The sequence below is a fragment of the Balaenoptera borealis genome (genome assembly GCF_965194805.1).
Source record: "Balaenoptera borealis genome assembly, chromosome: 13".
In the NCBI taxonomy this organism is placed as follows: domain Eukaryota; kingdom Metazoa; phylum Chordata; class Mammalia; order Artiodactyla; family Balaenopteridae; genus Balaenoptera; species Balaenoptera borealis.
Window position 1 is genome coordinate 74,656,482 of NC_138870.1, and position 21,351 is coordinate 74,677,832.

A 21,351-nucleotide genomic window follows, 5' to 3' on the forward strand; every position below is an offset into this window, starting at 1 on the left:
GAGGCCAGAGGCCAAAATCAAGGTGTCAGGCACAGTTGGTTCCTTCTGAAGGCCCTGGGAAAGAATCTGTTCTGTGCCTCTTTCCTAGCTTCTGGTGTTGACATTCCTTGGCATGTCGCTGCATCACTGTAATCTGCTCCATCTTTACCTGGCCTTCTTCCATGTTTGTTTCTCTGTATTTTCTCTTCTTTGTATAAGGGCCTCAGTCATTGACTAGTGGGCCCACCCTCATCCAGTATGACCTCACCTTAACTGTAATTACACTGGCAAAGACCCTACTTCCAAATAAAGTCACATTCTGAGGTTTTTGATAGACATGAACTTTGGGGAGACATGAATCAACCCACTACACTGTCCCTAGGTATTTCCCCACATATGTGTGCTGATCAGTTCTCATTAGTACTGGAAACTGGATCCTCTACAGATCTGAGTTCTCTCTCAGCAGCTTTCTTCTCTCTGGTATTCTGCCCACTAATTCTAACCCCCTGGGCTTCTAGGGCTCCCAGCTCTATCTTCTCAACTCAGGGATCCAAGTGGATTCCACTGAGGTTCTCTCTTGCTGCACAGACTAAAAACTCTATCGAGGTACTAATCTCTCCAGGTAGGGCTCCCCTCATTTGTTTTTTTTCCTATCAGGCATTGTCCTTCTTTGCCTGATACTCAGCATATTAAAAGAAGTTTTATGTATATTGTCTATTTTTTAGTTGTTTAAGGCTAGAAGCAAAAGTTTTACTGAATTTTAACAGTCTTCATGTCGTTTTTTCCCTGCTCTAACATTAGCATTATTCCATTTCACCTTACTTATCTAAAGTTTAAGAGGAAATTTAGACTAGTTCCCTATTCAGTTTTAAGTGACTGACATTACATGCAAGAACTATGCAAGAACTTTTTTTTTAAACAAAACCCCAAAATATTGTTCATGTTGCTATCCATGATAGTTCATTTCTGACCCTGGTTGGAATAAATTTTATTCAGATAATTTCTTTTATGCCCAACACATTCTTTGTGGTTTTCACATAATTATCCTTTTTTTTCTCTCTCTCTTTCCTTTTTTTTTTTAATTGAGGTATAGTTGATTTACAGTGTGTTAGTTTCTGGTGTACAGCAAAGTAATTCAGTTTTACATAAATATATATATATATATTCTTTTTCAGATTTTTTTCCATTTTAGGTTATTACAAGATATTGAATATAGTTCCCTATGCTATACAGTAGGACCTTGTTTATCTGTTTTATCTATATATATAGTAGTGTGTATCTGTTAAACCCAGGCTCCTAATTTATCCCTTTCCCACCTTTTCCCCTTTGGTAACCATAAATTTGTTTTCTATGCCTGTGAGTCTGTTTCTGTTTTTTAAATAAGTTCATTTGTATCATTATTTTAGATTCCACATGTAAGTGATACCATGTGATATTTGTCTTTCTCTGCCTGACTTACTTCACTAAGTATGATAATCTCGAGGTCTATCCATGTTGCTGCAAATGGCATTATTTCATTGTTTTTTTATGGCTGAGTAGTATTCCATTGTGTAATAATTATCCTTCTTAACAGCATTTTTTTTCTTTAAAAAATAATTACTTTTTAACTTCCAGCATTTCTACTTCTGAGTCTAGCCATGCTAAACTAAACAGCTCATTTAAGCATGATAGTATGGGAAATAAATTGAATTGTAGATAGATATTTTATATTTCCTTCTTCACTCCTTAGTTTCAGTGTTTTTGTTCTGTTTATCATTCCTTTTAGAGAATTTGAATCAACTGTTTTCCATCTCTAGTTCTACAATACGTAAATGTGGTTTATAGGTGTGAACGTATTTGTTTTGTATATGTGTGTGTGGATGACTGTATGGGGTATGTTATATATAAATATATATTTTCCAAATATAAGCATTTAAAAATGTGTATGTGTGTATGTATTTGTGTGTGTTATATAAATTTTATTCTATTACCCTGTGAGGTTGATTGTAATATGATTTGACTTGCTTTGACATGTACTCTTTGACTGCAGTTCAATTATTAAATCACCTATCCTAGATAAACTGTTGATTTTTTAAAATGAACTCTGAAAGTGGATTACAGGGGAAAAGCTTTGTATTCAGTTCTGTTGGTTATTTTGAGAATTCAAGTCCTGACTTTCAAGACTTAGTATTTTTCATATATGTATATATTCAAATATGAAAGTTTATAAAATATTATTCATTCAAAAACTATGTACTTTTTCTCAACCATTTGATATTTTTAAGAAGACCAAGTCAAATAAGTAGTAGAGGTTGATTTTTCATTGGCTTATTCATTTTAAAATGAGAAATTGGGTTTTTAGAGGACTATATGTTAATATAGCCAATACAATTTAGAACATAGCCTAAGAAATAAAAATCTGAAATGATTCATTTAAGTATACTTTAAAAAAAATGATTTGACATAATTTGCAAACAATAGACTGAATGAAATGTACATTTAATGTATCATGGCCTATATAAACTAAGATATAAGCTTATATTAAGTAGAACACAAATAAAATGTTACATAGGGCTGTACAGTTACTCCTCTATACTGGGAATTTGGTTTTTAGCTTTCTAGAAGTCTAAGCAAAGAGGAAAAGCCCATAGGTAATATAGTTTTCTCTGTTCGTGACAAAAGAAAAACATAGTAATTCTTTCTAGGAAGCATAAGTTTTATTAGCATTTAGTGGTGAAAGAAACTCTCATGTAGGAAAACATTGGTTAGTGTTCTCAGAAGCATTCGTAAACACATGCAACAATGAATCTTATAAAACTTTTCTTATGACTTTTAATCAGAAGGTCATAATTTAATGAAAGCACTTCTGCAGAATGTCATAATATTATAGAATGCATGTCTGAATCATAATAATAAACTAAATATAGATAACCTACTTGCCCTTCAAACAGTTCTTCATAAATATCACTCCTCTCAACTAGGCATTTCGTAAAGGTTAGACAGTTTGAACTCTGGCAAGAATCTGAAATATCCATAAAAAATATTTGTCTTCGGTTTAACAAGATTACATGTAGACTATTGCTTTTATTATTATTGTTCAGTACTTTATTTATATCTGTTATATATTAACTTTGTGTTTTAAAAATGTTTTAGTTTAAATAACTTTTTTTTTTCATTCTTTATACAGGTTTGATAACCCGGCTGCTGTAAGCCCAACTCCTACAAGGCAGCTAACTTTTAACTACCTCCTTCCTGTGAATGCTTGGCTTTTGTTAAATCCTTCAGAGCTCTGCTGCGATTGGACCATGGGAACAATACCACTTATAGAGTCATTTCTAGATATTCGAAATCTTGCCACATTTATTTTTTTTTGCTTTTTGGGGGCTTTGGGAGTATTCGGTGTCAGGTACCCTGGTAATTCCTCCAAGACTGTTTTAATGGTAAGAAAGTTTCTTAAATTTTCAGGTGATATTATATTCAGTTTATTAATTAAGAGTGCCTTTAATTCATCAAAAGCATCTTTAAAGAACTACTGTCTTTCTTTGTTCATGTCATCCTAATTTATGAACTTACTTTAGGTTATCCTAGAATTATATATCAGAATTTGACTAATGCTGCACATTCAGCATATGAAACAAAGAGTGATTATGAATTTCCATAATTTGGTGGGAACTCTGAAATCATGAAGCATTCTTTTTAGCATCATTTTTTTAAAATATATTTCTTACCTTTACCCAACTAGATTTTACACTCTTTAAAGAAATGAGTCATATTATATACTTCTTTGTTTTCTTGGCACAGAGAAGAGTGTCATGTAAGATAAGCAACTAGAAATACATAGCTCTTTATTTTTCATTAGCAAGACTTTCATTACTCCCTGAGGTATTTCTTACTGTGTTCAGAGAACTCTGATTAAAGTCTTTTCTTGTTTTCTGAGATCTGTTTCTTTGTAATTTTCTTAACTCTGCCCTCACATCTTACTCCTAATAATTCTGTTGCCTCTTACTTTAAATTATGGAAGAAAATAATAATCTTTAACTTTTCTTGAGCATTTACTATATGCCAAAAAGTGGTTTTAATACTTTGTAAATATATTATTTCTGGCTGCAGCCACTAGATTCATTTATTCATTCAATAAAAATATTTGATTTTCAGCCTATGTACCAGGTAGCATTTTAGGCACTGAGTATATGATAATAAAAGGAAATACAGGGTCCCCATTTCTAGAGAACTTGCATTCTAGAGAAATTTGAAAGAATATAGGATTTGAAAAAAGATCATATTTACTGTTATTTTTGGACCTGTTGAGTTTGAGGTACCTATGAAATAATACGATGGAGATTTCGAATAGCACTTTGTGCCTGGAGTTCAGTGGCGAAGAGTGAGCTACATGTAAAAATTTGATTGATTACCATAGAGAAACTTGATAATTGCCGTAGAGATAGTAATTGAAACCAGGATGTGGAGAAGAAGGCCTATGGAGAGGTTATAGAGCAGCCTTTGTCAACTGGGATTTTGTCATTTTTCTTAGAGATGGTAACTAGCTGGCACCATTCTAGGTGTACAGAAGTTAATTCATACACGTAATGCATGCCTTAGAGTATTTGGTCTTAATTTTCCCTCAATAAATAGTTGAAGGGGCTTTATAGAATGAAAGAGAAGAAGCCTATATCTAGGTCTTGAAAAACTTCCACATTACATACCATATAAAGGAAAATGAACCTAAATGGGAGGTACTCCAAATGTACAGAAAGGTAGGAAAGTGTTTCAAGAAAGAGAATGGTTAACACTAACAGCTGCTGTCAAGTAGAGAAGTGAGATCAGTTGGATTTGACCTCTTTTAGGTGTATTAGTTACTTAAATGAAATTTATTTCTGTGGAGTGATTTGATTAGGAAGTGAGGAAGTGAAGATTGTTAGTGTAGGTAACCTGTAGGGGTGATTTAACTTTGAATATTTCAAAGGATGAGACAAGCTTGAATTTCCTAACTTAGGAAAGACAGCCAGTCAGGCAAGGGCTTCAAGTATAATAAACTGCTGATCTTCTGTAGGGCTTGGGGGAAGCACAGAGATCTGGAATTGATGGACCTTCAGAGGCTGGAGTGGGTTGATGGTGGGGGAAGACTATTGCTTGGTTGGCATGTAGAATCACTTTCATTGGAGCACTCAGTTGGCTGTCTTTTTCTGACACAAAGAGACATCACTAATGGGTTGGCTTACAAAAACATATTCATTGAGTTGAAATGTTGATATCACTAATGGGTTGGCTTACAAAAACATTCATTGAGTTGAAATGTTGATTAAGTGAGGTTACAACCAATTACTTGTTATCATGGCTCCAAAAATCTTTTCCTAAGATTGTGGGAACTTGTTTTATACTTAAGGGGCATAATGAATTGGGTAAGATAACTTAAAGATGTGTTGTCAGAAGAGAAGATTTTTAAGGTTGGAGAGGCAAGAGCATTTTTAACATAGGAAGTTCATAAGAAAGTGATTAAGTAAATGAAAGAAGAGATGATTGGTAGTGAGATTAGAGGTATAGAGCTCAGGTTTGGCCTGAGATAGATGGAGACACCGCTTATGGTTATAGGAAGGATGGAAATGAACATGAATGTGGATGTTGGTAGCTTTAGTAGCGGAGAATTGAAGGAATTCTTGTTTTATCGCTTTAGTTTTCTCTGAAAATTTGGAAGTGTGGTCACCTGCTGAAAGTGACATGGGTCAAAATTTTGAGAAAAGTAGTCAAGATTCAAAATAGTCAAAGACAGTGGGAGTGAGCCTACCAAAGAAACCTAGGAATCCTGAGCAGTCTTAAGGATCAATCTGAAGTTGATCATGAGTTTATGATGATATTAATCTATTTTGCTTTGGGACTTTCTAGTAGTGCTTTGCTGCTCACATAAATAAAGACGAAGCACATATGTGGTATATGTGCTTTGGAATACATCCAAAGCCGGGGTTCTACTAAAAGAAAGGCAAAAAAGGAGGGGTGGGTAAATACAGAGTTTTGGCAAATAAAATAATGATTTGTGTAGTTCAAGCTGAATGAAAAATAGGATATTGTCAATGAAATAAACATTTATATTAATTACATTAATTATGCTTTATATGTATAAAAAAGGAACACTTGTGACCTTAGGTATAACTGCTTTAAGTATAGTCCTAAGCATACTTTTTTTAAACTTTTTTTTATTTGAAATATAGTTGATTTACAGTATTGTGTTAATTTCATAGAAAACAAACTTATGGCTTCCAAAGGGAAAGGGGAGGGAAGGGTGGGATAAATTCGGAGTATAGGATTAACAGATACAAACTACTGTACACAAAATAGAGAGACAACAGGAAACTATATTCAATATCTTATAATAACCTATAATGGAAAATAATCTGAGAATATATATGTATAAAACTAAACATGCTATTTTTTAATGGTGATAATTTTCTGAAGATCTCTGAACAAGATACATAGAACAAAGGAGTATCTCAAATACCAGATACCATGTAAGCACTTATTAAATAAGATGTCATATGTATCTCAACAGTAGTAGTAAGTAGTTATTAATCCCCGATTTATTTATAATGAAATGAAGTCACAAGTTAATTTGAATAGTTTACCTTATGTTATATAACAAGAAGTGAAACAGATTTGCCTCCAAACTCTTGGCTTAGTCCACTACCATCCTTCCTTTTTTTTTTTTTTTTAAATTTATTTACTTATTTGTTTTTATTTTTGGCTGTGTTGGGTCTTTGCTGTGCGCGGGCTTTCTCTCATTGGCGGCAAGCAGGGGCTACTCTTTGTTGTGGTGCACAGGCTTCTCATTGTCGTGGCATCTCGTTGCAGAGCATGGGCTCTAGGCGCGTGGGCTTCAGTAGTTGTGGCACGTGGGCTCAGTAGTTGTGGCTTGTGGGCTCTAGAGCACAGGCTCAGTAGTTGTGGCGCATGGGCTTAGTTGCTCCGCGGCATGAGGGATCTTCCCCGACCAGGGCTCGAACCCATGTCCCCTGCATTGGCAGGCGGATTCATAACCACTGCGCCACTAGGGAAGCCCCCATCCTTCCTTTTAAGGAGAGTTTACATCACTGGAAGAAGGATATTATGTTCGTTACAGTAAACTTGGTTGGCATACATTAATAGAGAGCATATTAGAACTTCTGAGTAAGTTAATCATTGAGACATTTCTTATTCAAGAACCAGTAGATTTTTTTGAGAGATGGTTTTTCTTTTTTGTGTAGCTTATGCATCAGTCTGTGATACATCTTTGGCTGAATTTAACACTTTTAATTTTTTCCAGTGAAATTGCCTTAGGGCATCCATGAATTAATAGGGAATATATTTTTTTTAAAGGATCATGTATTTAGAAACAAATCTCTGTTTCACAGCTAGCTGGTTGTTTTTAATCAAGCACTTCTGGGAAGTGGAAAGTGAATTATGCACTCTTAATGTTTTACCTTTTTGATTAAAAAGAAAACACTAAAATTTCAGACATATAAATCGATATGATACTGAGCAATTCGATGGTAGTGCTTTTCTTCAGATTCAGTCTTTTGTATTATTACAAGTTATTAATTTGTGATTCATGGAGAAAGTATTCTTTTCACTGTATTTACATTTCTACATCGATTTTTACTAATAAAGGATGAAAAAGAAAAGGCATTCCTTCCTCTCAAACTCTTAGAGGACTCTCAAACTTCTGAAGCTGAAAGAACAACTTATTTATTCCATTAGGTACTATAAAACAAATCAGGGTAATGAAATATGGAAGCAGATGTCCATAGAAACAGATGTCCTAATGACAACCAACTTATTTCTTTCCATAAGTTATTTGTGTGCTAGTTATTTGTGTCTTATCTTTTGTAATGGCTTTGTAATCTGGAAAACATATGCCATCCCATTTTCAAAATGGCAAAAAGTCTAAGCATTTTGTCATGTTTATTTCTAACACAGTGTGCAGTGTTAGAATTTTAGAAATTCTTATAGAATAAAAGACTGTTGATTTAAAGGGGCCAGGTTTATTTTTATACATATACTAAGTCTCCGTTAAATGTATGTGACCCTTCAGAATACTGTGCAAAGTAACGCTGAAGTAATGTATAGAAGTAGTCTTCTGTCTTGTCTGAAACGTACCTTATCAATTTCCAGTATTACAGATGGTAGTAAAATAATAAAAACTGATATGTTTGGCTATTTTATCAACCTACAACTTATAGTTTTATTTTATTAAAACCTAATATATTTTCCTGTCAATTTATTTTTACCACAAGCACATAAGTTAGATATATAAAAATTACTGTTTTTTTATTTTAGATATATTTTCAAAAAATATTTTTTATTTATTGATAATTGAGTGAGCCTTAGGTATAAGTTCTAGCATTCAAGAAGACTTCATTCCACCTTGCTGACATACCTCCTCATGTTTGTTGTTACCATCCTTAAGCGTCCTTTATGTTTAAATCAGTATCCTTTATAGTATTATTAAAAACGGTCCACCAGTACATTATCCAAATTAAATGATAAAATATTTGGATTTGACTGTTTATGTGCATATATTTTTTAATTTAATAAAATGTCTTTTTTTTCTTTGTAGGCACTTTGTTTAATGGCATTACCGTTTATTCCTGCATCAAACCTTTTTTTCCCAGTTGGATTTGTTGTTGCTGAGAGAGTATTATATGTTCCTAGCATGGGATTCTGTATTTTGGTAGCCCATGGATGGCAGAAAATATCAAACAAAAGGTGAATTAAAATGTTAGTGCATTTAATGCTTATTAACTGTAGAATTCAGTATGATACATTTAAGTATTTAAAATGTTTATTTAGTTTTTATAAGTCATATTTTATACCTTCTTGTTTTTCACATTGACAGTCTCCTCACTGTCTGTAATGCAGGTTAGAAAAGCTGCGTAACCCCTACCTCATCCTATGGTCTTCCTCATATTTATATAATTTTATTTTACAGCCTGAGACATAACAAACTTTCAGTCAGACCCAAATGCAAAATAGAATATTATTGAGACTAAAGTTTCAGGTGATCATTGCTACTTCCATATGCAGTGAACTAAGATAACAGTCTTCTACCTTAAGTGAGTTATATCGGGTTAATATATGTAAAATGCATATAGAAGGCAATCTATAATTTCTTGCTTCATCGTAACCACCATGTCCTAATTGCCTTAAACCAATAGTTAAGGAACAGAATAGTCACTATCTCCTTTTTCTTACTTTCCAGTCACCCTTCAACCCACAGAATTCTGACTTCTCTCTACGTCACTTTACTAACATGTAACAAATTGCCTCTCATAGCTAAATCCAGTCAATGCTTTTATTTAAAGTTTATTTCCCTGGCATCTATAAAGTCTCTGTCCCGATTCTCTTCCACATTTGTTCATTTCTGCTCAGTTTTCAGATTCTCCCTGCTGCACCTGCTCTTTAAATATTTTTTATTTCTCAGAGTTTTACTAATAGCCATTTTCCTCACATTACATGTTCTCCCTGGATGATCTCATCCATGATTACAATTTTCAATGCCATCTACCAAACCTTTTCTCTTAGCTTCTATCCATATATCCAGTTATACTCACTACCAATTTTGGAGTGCCTATCATGTACCAGCTCCAGGATACACTCTTTAGATTTTTCTCATTTAATCTTGACACTCCTTAACTCCATTTTGCACATTTGAAAATTGAAGCTCATACAAGTTACCTGAATTACACAAGACCACACAGCTAGTCAACAGCAGAGTCTTGATTCAGATTTACACCTGACTGCTTCCAATGTCCATGTTCCTTCTGATCCACGTACTGTTATCCTGGTTAAGTGGATCTATCGAAATGAAAGAAATCGAATTCTGTTACTGAGACAAAAAGCACAGACTCAGAGAACATTAGTACTATTAATACTAAATAAGATCATAGGGATTATTGAATTATAACCATCTTTTTAATTTTTTTATTTATTTTTTTTGAATTTTTGAATTTTATTTATTTTTTTATACAGCAGGTTCTTATTAGTTATCCACTTTATACATATTAGTGTATATATGTCAATCCTAATCTCCCAATTCATCACACCCCCAACCCCACTCCCCATCATTTACCCCCCCTTGGTGTCCATACGTTTGTTCTCTACATCTGTGTCTCAGTTTCTGCCCTGCAAACCGGTTCATCTGTACCATTTTTCTAAGTTCCACATGTATGCGTTAATATACAATATTTCTTTTTCTCTTTCTGACTTACCTCACTCTGTATGATAGTCTCTAGATTCATCCACATCTCTACAAATGACCCAATTTCGTTCCTTTTTATGGCTGAGTAATATTCCATTGTATATATGTACCACATCTTCTTTATCCATTCATCTGTCGATGGGCATTTAGGTTGCTTCATGACCTGGCTATTGTAAATAGTGCTGCAGTGAACATTGGGGTACATGTGTCTTTTTTTTGTTTTGTTTTGTTTTAATGCAAATTTAATATACGGTAGTTAAATTAATCATTTTTCTCATTTTTTTTAACATCTTTATTGGAGTATAATTGCTTTAGAGTGGTGTGTTAGTTTCTGCTTTATAACAAAGTGAATCAGTTATACATATACATATGTTCCCATATCTCTTCCCTCTTGCATCTCCCTCCCTCCCACCCTCCCTATCCCACCCCTCTAGGTGGTCACAAAGCACCGAGCTGATCTCCCTGTGCTATGTGGCTGCTTGCCACTACCTATCTATTTTACGTTTGGTAGTGTATATATGTCCATGCCACTCTCTCACTTTGTCACAGCTTACCCTTCTCCCTCCCCATATCCTCAAGTCCATTTTCTAGTAGGTCTGTGTCTTTCTTCCCATCTTGCCCCTAGGTTCTTCATGACCATTTTTTTTTTTCTTAGATTCCATATATATGTGTTAGCATATGGTATTTGTTTTTCTCTTTCTGACTTACTTCACTCTGTATAACAGACTCTAGGTCCATCCACCTCACTATAAATAACTCAATTTCGTTTCTTTTTATGGCTGAGTAGTATTCCATTGTATATATGTGCCACATCTTCTTTATCCATTCATCTGTTGATGGACACTTAGGTTGCTTCCATGTCCTGGCTATTGTAAATACAGCTGCAATGAACATTTTGGTACATGTCTCTTTTTGAATTATGGTTTTCTCAGGGTATATGCCCAGTAGTGGGATTGCTGGGTCATATGGTAGTTCTATTTTTAGTTTTTTAAGGAACCTCCATACTGTTCTCCATAGTGGCTGTATAAATTTACATTCCCACCAACAGTGCAAGAGGGTTCCCTTTTCTCCACACCCTCTCCAGCATTTGTTGTTCATAGATTTTCTGATGATGCCCATTCTCACTGGTGTGAGGTGATACCTCATTGTAGTTTCGATTTGCATTTCTCTAATAATTTGTGATGTTGAGCAGCTTTTCATGTGCTTCTTGGCCATCTGTATGTCTTCTTTGGAGAAATGTCTATTTAGGTCTTCTGCCCATTTTTGGATTGGGTTCTTTGTTTTTTTAATATTGAGCTGCATGAGCTGTTTCTATATTTTGGAGATTAATCCTTTGTCCGTTGATTCGTTTGCAAATATTTTCTCCCATTCTAAGGGTTGTCTTTTTGTCTTGTTTATGGTTTCCTTTGCTGTGCAAAAGCTTTGAAGTTTCATTAGGTCACATTTGTTTATTTTTCTTTTAATTGCCATTACTCTAGGCAGTGGATCAGAAAAGATCTTGCTGTGATTTATGTCAAAGAGTGTTCTTCCTATGTTTTTCTCTAAGAGTTTTATAGTGTCTGGTCTTATATTTAGGTCTCTAATCCATTTTGAGTTTATTTTTGTGTATGGTGTTAGGGAGTGTTCTAATTTCACTCTTTTACATGTAGCTGTCCAGTTTTCCCAGCACCACTTATTGAAGAGGCTGTCTTTTCTCCACTGTATATCCTTGCCTCCTTTGTCATAGATAAGTTGACCCTAGGTGCTTGGGTTATCTCTGGGCTTTCTATCCTGTTCTGTTGATCTATATTTCTGTTTTTGTGACAGTACCATATTGTCTTGATTACTGTAGCTTTGTAGTATAGTCTGAAGTCAGGGAGTCTGATTCCTCCAGCTCCGTTTTTTTCCCTCAAGACTGCTGTGGCTATTCGGGGTCTTTTGTGTCTCCATACAAATTTTAAGATTTTTTGTTCTAGTTCTGTAAAAAATGCCATTGGTAATTTGATAGGGAATGCATTGAATCTGTAGATTGCTTTGGATAGTATAGTCATTTTCACAATATTGATTCTTCCAATCCAAGAACATGGTATATCTCTCCGTCTGTTGGTATCATCATTAATTTCTTTCATCAGTGTCTTATAGTTTTCTGCATACAGGTCTTTTGTCTCCCTAGGTAGATTTATTCCTAGGTATTTTATTCTTTTTGTTGCAATGGTAAATGGGAGTGTTTCCTTAATTTCTCTTTCACATTTTTCATCATTAGTGTATCAGAATGCAAGCGATATCTGTGCATTAATTTTGTATCCTGCAACTTTACCAAATTCATTGATTAGCTCTAGTAGTTTTCTGGTGGCATCTTTAGGATTCTCTATGTATAGTATCATGTCATCTGCAAACAGTGGGAGTTTTACTTCTTCTTTTCCAATTTGTATTCCTTTTATTTCTTTTTCTTCTCTGATTGCCGTGGCTAGGACTTCCAAAACTATGTTGAATATAGTGGTGAGAGGGGACATCCTTGTCTTGTTCCTGATCTTGCAGGAAATGCTTTCAGTTTTTCACCATTGAGAATGATGTTTGCTGTGGGTTTGTCGTATACAACCTTTATGATGTTGAGGTAGGTTCCCTCTGTGCCCACTTTCTGGAGAGCTTTTATCATAAATGGGGTGTTGAATTTTGTCCAAAGCTTTTTCTGCATCTATTGAGATGATCATATGGTTTTTATTCTTCAGTTTGTTAATATGGTGTATCACATTGATTGATTTGCATATATTGAAGAATCCTTGCATCCCTGGGATAAATCCCACTTGATCATGGTGTATGATCCTTTTAATGTGTTTTTGGATTTTGTTTGCTAGTATTTTGTTGAGGGTTTTTGCATCTATATTCATCAGTGATATTGGCCTGTAATTTTCTTTTTTTGTAGTATCTTTGGCTGGGTATCAGGGTGATGGTGGCCTCATAGAATGAGTTTGGGGGTGTTCCTTCCTCTGCAATTTTTTGGAAGAGTTTGAGAAGATTGGGTGTTAGCTCTTCTCTAAATGTTTGATAGAATTCACCTGTGAAGCCATCTGGTCCTGGACTTTTGTTTGTTGGAAGATTTTTTTTTTTTTTTTAACCTCTGCATTTTTAACTGTAAAGTGCAGCAGTGGTTACTTATACCTCACTGGACTGTTAAGGAATCCGTGCTTGGTCTGCAACATGGCAATCATTCAATGGTGGCCATTGTTATTGGATTTTAAGGGGCCCTATAAAACTAATGAAATAACCCACAAACAAAATAACAACCTTAAAGGAGAGGAAACCATCCTCAATCTTGAAAGGAAATAAGGACTGTTACAAGTCTTTTTCAAAGTCAACAAAGGCTTAAGTTTTCAAGTGTCCTTAGGAACTGTCTAAAGCAGAGAGAGAGAGGAAAAAAAGGGGTCTTTGGAAATGTTTACTAGGATATGTGATTAGCTAGACAATTAAAAAAATAGTTCTAGAGTCACCCTGAAAGTAGGCTTTGAGAAAAAAGTTGAGACATTTTGGAGATCTTTATCATTTTCTTAACAAAAACAGGCAAAAACTGTTTTCTACAAAGGGGAATTTAAGAACAAAATAGGAAAAAATGGGGAGGCTCTAACCTCAAATGTTAACTTCCTCATGAAAAACTTAAGAACTTTGCAAAGCCAATCTAATCTGTTGTGAAAAGACCGTAGATGTGGTGGCTTTATTTCATTTAGAACATTACTTTTTTTCAATGTAAAGGTACTGTTTCAGGAACAAATACCAAAAAAAAAAGACAGAAACTGACTTATCTTTACTATAAATCGTATTAGCACTTTCCAAGAAATACTAGGCAAGCAAACTAGTTCTGATTTTTGGATCAGCCTGTATCAATGAGACCTATATAAAAACAACAAACATAGCCTAGAAAAAAAATACCAAGCTGTTAACACAATTTTAAATCAGGATAAATTAAGCAGATTCGGAAAACAAACTATTTTATAGGGTGACTCTCCACCCCGTGTGTATGAAGAGTACACAATAAAGAAAGCCATACTCTATTATCTCTTCAAAACTCAAAATTTGAACCTAGAATTCTATTTATAAAACGAAACAAAGACGAACTCTAAACACATAAAAAAAGACAATCTGCTCTAATACCTTAATAAAGCTGTCTCGGCAACTACCTAAATGGCATTCCCTAATTATTCAGGATAATCCACCTCAACCTTTCTTTGCAACAGTGTCATGGCTAATCAGAATGCTTTTTAAAGAATTCCTAGTGTTAGCACCAATTAAAATACCAGCAGTTGAAATACTAAAATAACTTTAGTCAGTTCTATATGAGATTTTAAATATAATTTCCTAAACATTATGCTAAGTGAAAAAAAGCCAGTCACAAAAGACCACATGTTGTGTGATTTTAAATGGGTGAAGTCTATGATATGGGAACTGTATCCCAAAGCTGTTAAGAAAAAGCATCTAACAACAGAGGCCAAAAGAGATAAAATTCCTTTATAACGCAGAGGCATATACTATTTTCCGAAGTATAATACATACAGTAAGGGTTTGATGCATTAATAACTTTCTAAATGGTAGTCCACTGCTGCTAAAAAATGAGAAGGAACTTCAAAATTTGGTCAATAAGTGGTGATGAAATTCTTAACAGGTAATTTTACATCATTTCCCTTTCACTGTGCTTGCTCCTTAATTGAATTTTTTATTTTTTTGGCTGCACCGTGAGGCATGTGGGATCTTAGTTTCCCGACCAGAGATGGAACCAGTGCCCCCTGCATTGGGAGCGCGGCGTCTTAACCACTGGACCGCTAGGGAAGTCCCATCATTAATTTTAAATAAAAACAAAATTAGAGACACCTCTAGTACCTAAAGGTGGTGAGGTCTCTAAAATGATCAAGTTCTTCTCTAGAACAATGTTACCAGCCACTGCAGCTCAGCCAAGAACACCAGAAGAACACAGTTATTAAAAATATAAAGGCAATTAGATGCATTTCCAGATTATGATGCAGATGAAAAAGAGGGCAGAAAAAAAAGATTTCTAGAGTAATCCAATCAGGGAAACTGTTATATCACATACTAGGAAACTAGTATAGGAAACTCTGGGCTGTCTTTTCAAAGTCCACAAGAATCATAAAACATCTTCACCAACAGGAAGAGTTTTTTGTTTTTAAAGCTGGAAAAATAGGCTGCCTGTCCCTTTTGTACGGTCTTCAGCGAAAATTACAGAACCAGTTCTCCGACTGTTCCAAGGACCGAAAATCATCACAGCATCACATGACTGAACTTGCAGTTTGTCTTTCTGTTGAGCAGGCTTATTTTCTTGGTCAAAACGTTACTACAGTCCTACACCAAATAGAAAACATGCTTAGCTACCAAAAGAAAATAAACCCTAACTGTATTTTGAAGAATCTTACTTCTACGGCCTTAACGCCCAAACAATCTCTGCACAAAATCCAGCCCTTGGAGATTTAATAATTCAATTCCTATACACACAGTTTTGCCATCACTGGTTGTGTTTTAACAACCGTTTCCCCAAAATAAAACTCCTACTTAAGTTCTAACCCAATCAATATTTGCCAAACTACACAAAACCATTGCTAAACCATCCCACCCCCGCCCACAGGTTCCAAAAGCCTAGTTCCACAGTTCACTGGATCCAGACGACCTATTTGAAATAAGTCCATTTCACATTCCTATCTGGTAAGTCACCCGCTTTTCTGCTTACAAAACAATTACCCACAAAGTCTTTCGACGTTTAAGAGAAGCGTGGAAAAAAAAACCCTTTGGAAAATGAGTACGTACTCTTTTCGAAGTTCCAAATCTGGACTATAAGGGCCGGCTAAGCGTCCTTTATTCCGCCCCGGAGACTTTTCGTTTATCTAGCTGCCCTAGAGACCAAAGAGCTAGGGAGAGTACGCCCCCTTCCCCCCCTCCCTGCCCGGCAGCCAAGCCTGGCTTAAAAACCTTCGCCACCGGGTGGCGGAATTACAAAGGAGGCCGTCTGGCTCCTTTGTCCTGGATTTGGGAGTTGAGCGCCTTCGTCGCCATTGGCTTTCCTCCCCCAGCTCCAGCCTCTCTCATCTTGGGAATCTGCGTCAGAAGTCACTCGCAGTCCCGCCGGCCCAGGTAGCCCAGCCGAGACTGCGGAGGAAGGGAGGCCGCGGTGGGAGGCCAGGCCCATCTGGCGCCATTTCCATCGGGAGCACGCCCGACGGCCCAGATCCTCCCGCCACCCAAGTGCCCGGCCTTTCCCTGCTCGCTTCCTTCCTGTTGGAAGATTTTTAATCACAGTTTCAATTTCATTACTTGTGATTGGTCTGTTCATATTTTCTATTTCTTCCTGGTTCAGTCTTGGAAAGTTATACCTTTCTAAGAACTTGTCCATTTCTTCCAGGTTGTCCATTTTATTGGCATAGAGTTGCTTGTAGTAGTCTCTTAGGATGCTTTGTATTTCTGCGGTGTCTGTTGTAACTTCTCCTTTTTCATTTCTAATTTTATTGATTTGAGTCCTCTCCCTCTTTTTCTTGATGAGTCTGGCTAATGGTTTATCAATTATGTTTATCTTCTCAAAGAACCAGCTTTAGTTTTATTGATCTTTGCTATTGTTTTCTTTGTTTCTATTTCATTGATTTCTGCTCTGGTCTTTATGATTTCTTTCCTTCTGCTAAGTTTGGATTTTGTTTGTTCTTCTTTCTCTAGTTCCTTTAAGTGTAAGGTTAGATTGTTTATTTGAGATTTTTCTTGTTTCTTGAGGTAGGCTTGCATTGCTATAAACTTCTCTCTTAGAACTGCTTTTGCTGCATCCCATAGTTTTTGGGTCATCCTGTTTTTATTGTCATTTTTCTCTAGGTGTTTTTTGATTTCCTCATTGATTTCTTCAGTGATCTCTTGGTTATTTAGTAACATATTGTTTAGCCTCCACGTGTTTCTGTTTTTTACGTTTTTATCCCTGTAATTGATTTCTAATCTCCTAACACTGTCGTCAGAAAACATGCTTGATATGGTTTCAATTTTCTTAAATTTACTGAGGCTTGATTTGTTACCCAAGATGTTATCTATCCTGGAGAATGTTCCATGCACACTTGGGAAGAATGTGTAATCTGCTGTTTTTGGATGGAATGTCCTATAAATATCAATTAAATCTATCTGATCTATTGTGTCATTTAAAGCTGTGTTTCCTTATTAATTTTCTGTTTGGATGATCTGTCCATTGGTATAAGTGAGGTGTTAAAGTCCCCCTCTATTACTGTGTTACTGTCGATTTCCTCTTTTAGAGCTGTTAGCAGTTGCCTTATGTATTGAGGTGCTCCTATGTTGGGTGCATATCTGTTTCTAATTGTTATATCTTCTTCTTGGATTCGTCCCTTGATCATTATGTGGTGTCCTTCCTTGTCTCTTGTAACATTCTTTATTTTAAAGTCTATTTTGTCTGATATGAGAATTGCTACTCCAGCTTTCTTTGGATTTCCATTTGCATGGAATATCTTTTTCCATCTCCTCACTTTCAGTCTGTATGTGTCCCTAGGTCTGAAGTGGGTCTCTTGTAGACAGCATATAGATGGGTCTTGTTTTTGTATCCATTCAGCAAGCCTGTGTCTTTTGGTTGGAGCATTTAATCCATTCACGTTTAAGGTAATTATCGATATGTGTGTTCCTATGACCATTTTCTTAATTGTTTTGGGTTTGTTTTTGTAGGTCCTTTTCTTCTCTTGTGTTTCCCACTTAGAGAAGTTCCTTTAGCATTTGTTGTAGAGCTGGTTTGGTGGTGCTGAATTCTCTTAGCTCTTGCTTGTCTGTAAAGCTTTTGATTCCTCCATAGAAACTCAATGAGATCCTTGCTGGGTAGAGTAATCTTGGTTGTAGGATCTTCCCTTTCATCACTTTATCATGCCACTCCCTTCTGGCTTGTATAGTTTCTGCTCAGAAATCAGCTCTTAAACTTATGGGAGTTCCCTTGTATGTTATTTGTCGTTTTTCCCTTCCTGCTTTCAGTAATTTTTCTTTGTCTTTAATTTTTGCCAATTTGATTACTATGTGTCTCGTCTTGTGTCTCCTTGGGTTTATCCTGTATGGGACTCTGCGCTTCCTGGACTTGGGTGGCTATTTCCTTTCCCATGTTAGGGAAGTTTTTGACTCTAATCTCTTCAAATATTTTCTCGGGTCCCTTCTCTCTCTCTTCTCCTTCTGGCACCCCTATAGTGTGAATGTTGTTGTGTTTAAGGTTGTCCCAGAGGTCTCTTAGGCTGTCTTCATTTCTTTTCATTCCTTTTTCTTTATTCTGTTCCACAGCAGTGAATTCCACCATTCTGTCTTCCAGGTCACTTATCCTTTCTTCTGCCTCAGTTATTCTGCTATTGATTCCTTCTAGTGTAGTTTTCATTTCAGTTATTGTATTGGTCATCTCTGTTTGTTTGTTCTTTAATTCTTCTAGGTCTTTGTTAATCATTTCTTGCATCTTCTCAGTCTTTGCCTCCATTCTTTTTCCGAGGTCCTGGATCATCTTCACTATCATTATTCTGAATTCTTTTTCTGGAAGGTTGCCTATCTCCACTTCATTTAGTTGTTTTTCTGGGGTTTTATCTTGTTCCTTCATCTCGTACATAGCCCTCTGCCTTTTCATCTTGTCTGTCTTTCTGTGAATGTGGTTTTTGTTCCACAGGCTGCAGGATTGTAGTTCTTCTTGCTTCTGCTGTGTGCCCTCTGGTGGATGAGGCTTTGCAAGTTTCCTGATGGGAGGGACTGGTGATGGGTAGAGCTCAGTAAAACTTTAATCTGCTTCTCTACTGATGGGTGGGGCTCAGTTCCCTCCCTGTTGGTTGTTTGGCCTGAGGCGACCCAACACTGGAGCCTACCCAGCTCTTTGGTGGGGCTAATGGCAGACTCTGGGAAGGCTCACTCCAAGGAGTACTTCCCAGAACTTCTTCTGCCAGTGTCCTTGTCCTCACAGTGAGCGACAGCCACACCCTGCCTCTGCAGGAGACCCTCCAACACTAGCAGGTAGGTCTGGTTCAGTCTCCTATGGGGTCACTGCTCCTTCCCCTGGGTCCCAGTGCGCACACTACTTTGTGTGTGTCCTCCAAGAGTAGAGTCTCTGTTTCCCCCAGTCCTGTCGAAGTCCTGCAGTCAAATCCCGCTAGCCTTCAAAGTCTGATTCTCTAGGAATTCCTCTCCCATTGCTGGACCCCCAGGTTGGGAAGCCTGATGTGGGGCTTAGAACCTTCTCTCCAGTGGGTGGACTTCTGTGGTATAAGTGTTCTCCAGTTTGTGAGTCACCTACCCAGCAGTTATGGGATTTGATTTTATCGTGATTGCGCCCCTCCTACTGTCTCATTGGCTTCTCCTTTGTCTTTGGATGTGGGGTATCTTTTTGGTGACTTCCAGTGTCTTCCTGTCGATGATTGTTCAGCAGTTAGTTGTGATTCCGGTGCTCTCACAAGAGGGGGTGAGAGCACATCCTTCTACTCTACCATCTTGAGCTGATCTCTCCATAACCATCATTTTTAAATGAGAAATTCAGTCCCAAGTGATTAACCTAAAGCTATATAAGTAACTTACATCTATTTTATAGTTAATTTTACTATGACTTTTAATAAATAATTCTAGTTTTAAAATGTAAAATTCTTCAAGAATACCATGATAATCTGTGGTGTTTATTGTAAACAATAATGTTTTTAAATATAGCCAGGGATAAGATTGACCCTTTATAAACAGTACTAAGAATATTCAAGTTATAGGTAAATGGTACAAAAGAACTCTAAGTATAAAAATTCACAATTAAAAATTGGTTGTATCAATTTTTTGTCATTAAATGTAAACAAAACTTTTGAAATAAAGGCAAATATTGAAATATTTAATGTAATTGAAGACTGAAGTATAAGTGTATAAGTGTTCATAACATTTAATTTTTTTGGTGTTGTTCCCTCTCAAGTTGGATGATTATTAGAACAATCCCTAATCTTTAGAATAAATTCAAACATTATATTTAGAGATATTTAGCATATTTCTTACCTCTGTTTTGGTGATGTAGACAATGTTTTATTGTTCTGCTTTTTTTTTTCTTAAATAGTGTATTAAAAAAGTTATCCTGGGTTTGTCTGTCTATGGTGATACTCACTCATGCCTTAAAAACACTCCATAGAAATTGGGATTGGGAGTCTGAATATACGCTGTTTATGTCAGCCTTGAAGGTAAAGTATTATTCAGAATATGTCATCAGTTATTTCTTATAGCCATCCCTGATACAGTGTTTTAACTTTACTTTAACTAGGCAATTAACTGTCAATGTTAAGTACTTCACCAAAAAATTAATAAAAAGAATTTGTTCTTTGTATAATATATACCATAACTAGTGCCCTGACTAGTACTTAGGTGTATGTCTAGAGCATATGTGAATAATTGCACAAATGCTATACTGTTGTTAGACACTCAAATGATAAAATGTTTAAATATGAATGCTTTGTTTCATTGGTTCTTAAGGTGCACCTTTTTATTTATTTATTTATTTTTACCTTTTAACGTCTCTGAAATCAGAATAAATCTTACAGTAAAAGGTATCTTACAATTAATTAGTGACCTTTTTTCTTTCTTAATGGTACATAAAATAATGGTGAGCCTTATAATTGATGGCATCTTAGATTGAATGAAATAAAATACATGGCAAAAAATGGTGCCCTGGGCTTCCCTGGTGGCGCAGTGGTTGGGAGTCTGCCTGCCAGTGCGGGGGACACAGGTTCGAGCCCTGGTCTGGGAGGATCCCGCATGCCGTGGAGCGACTGGGCCCGTGAGCCACGGTTGCTGGGCCTGCGCGTCTGGAGCCTGTGCTCCGCGGCGGGAGAGGCCGCGATAGTGGGAGGCCCACGCGCTGCGATGAGGAGTGGCCCCCGATTGCCGCAGCTGGAGAGGGCCCTCGCACAGAGGCGAGGACCCAACACAGCCATAAATAAATAAAAATAAATAAATAAATAACAATTTTTAAAAAAAAGAAAAAAGAAAGAAAAAAGTGGTCAAGTACTTAAAAAAAAAAAATAAAGCTAATATTTAAAAAAAAAAAAAAATGGTGCCCTTCCATATGGAGAATAACCAATGGTTATAATACTATAGGAAAGATAGAAACTGACAGAAAGGAGTGATACTGCATTTTTATAGAATGGACAGCGTAAATGCGAATAAGTCACAAAATTTGTTTT

At 36.0% G+C, this 21,351-nt stretch overlaps 1 protein-coding gene across 2 annotated transcripts in view; it reads left to right on the plus strand.

The window, feature by feature from the left end:
* TMTC3 (transmembrane O-mannosyltransferase targeting cadherins 3) overlaps nt 1–21,351 on the plus strand; it is a gene marked incomplete at its 5' end in the record, with an annotated part of 65,792 nt that overhangs the window by 26,649 nt on the left and 17,792 nt on the right. For both annotated transcript variants that reach the window (XM_082351800.1, XM_082351799.1), the window contains 3 exons: nt 3,146–3,398; nt 8,543–8,691; nt 20,232–20,352. In XM_082351800.1, the coding sequence (XP_082207926.1) occupies nt 3,146–3,398; nt 8,543–8,691; nt 20,232–20,352 (523 nt within the window). The remainder of the gene's footprint in view (nt 1–3,145; nt 3,399–8,542; nt 8,692–20,231; nt 20,353–21,351) is intronic.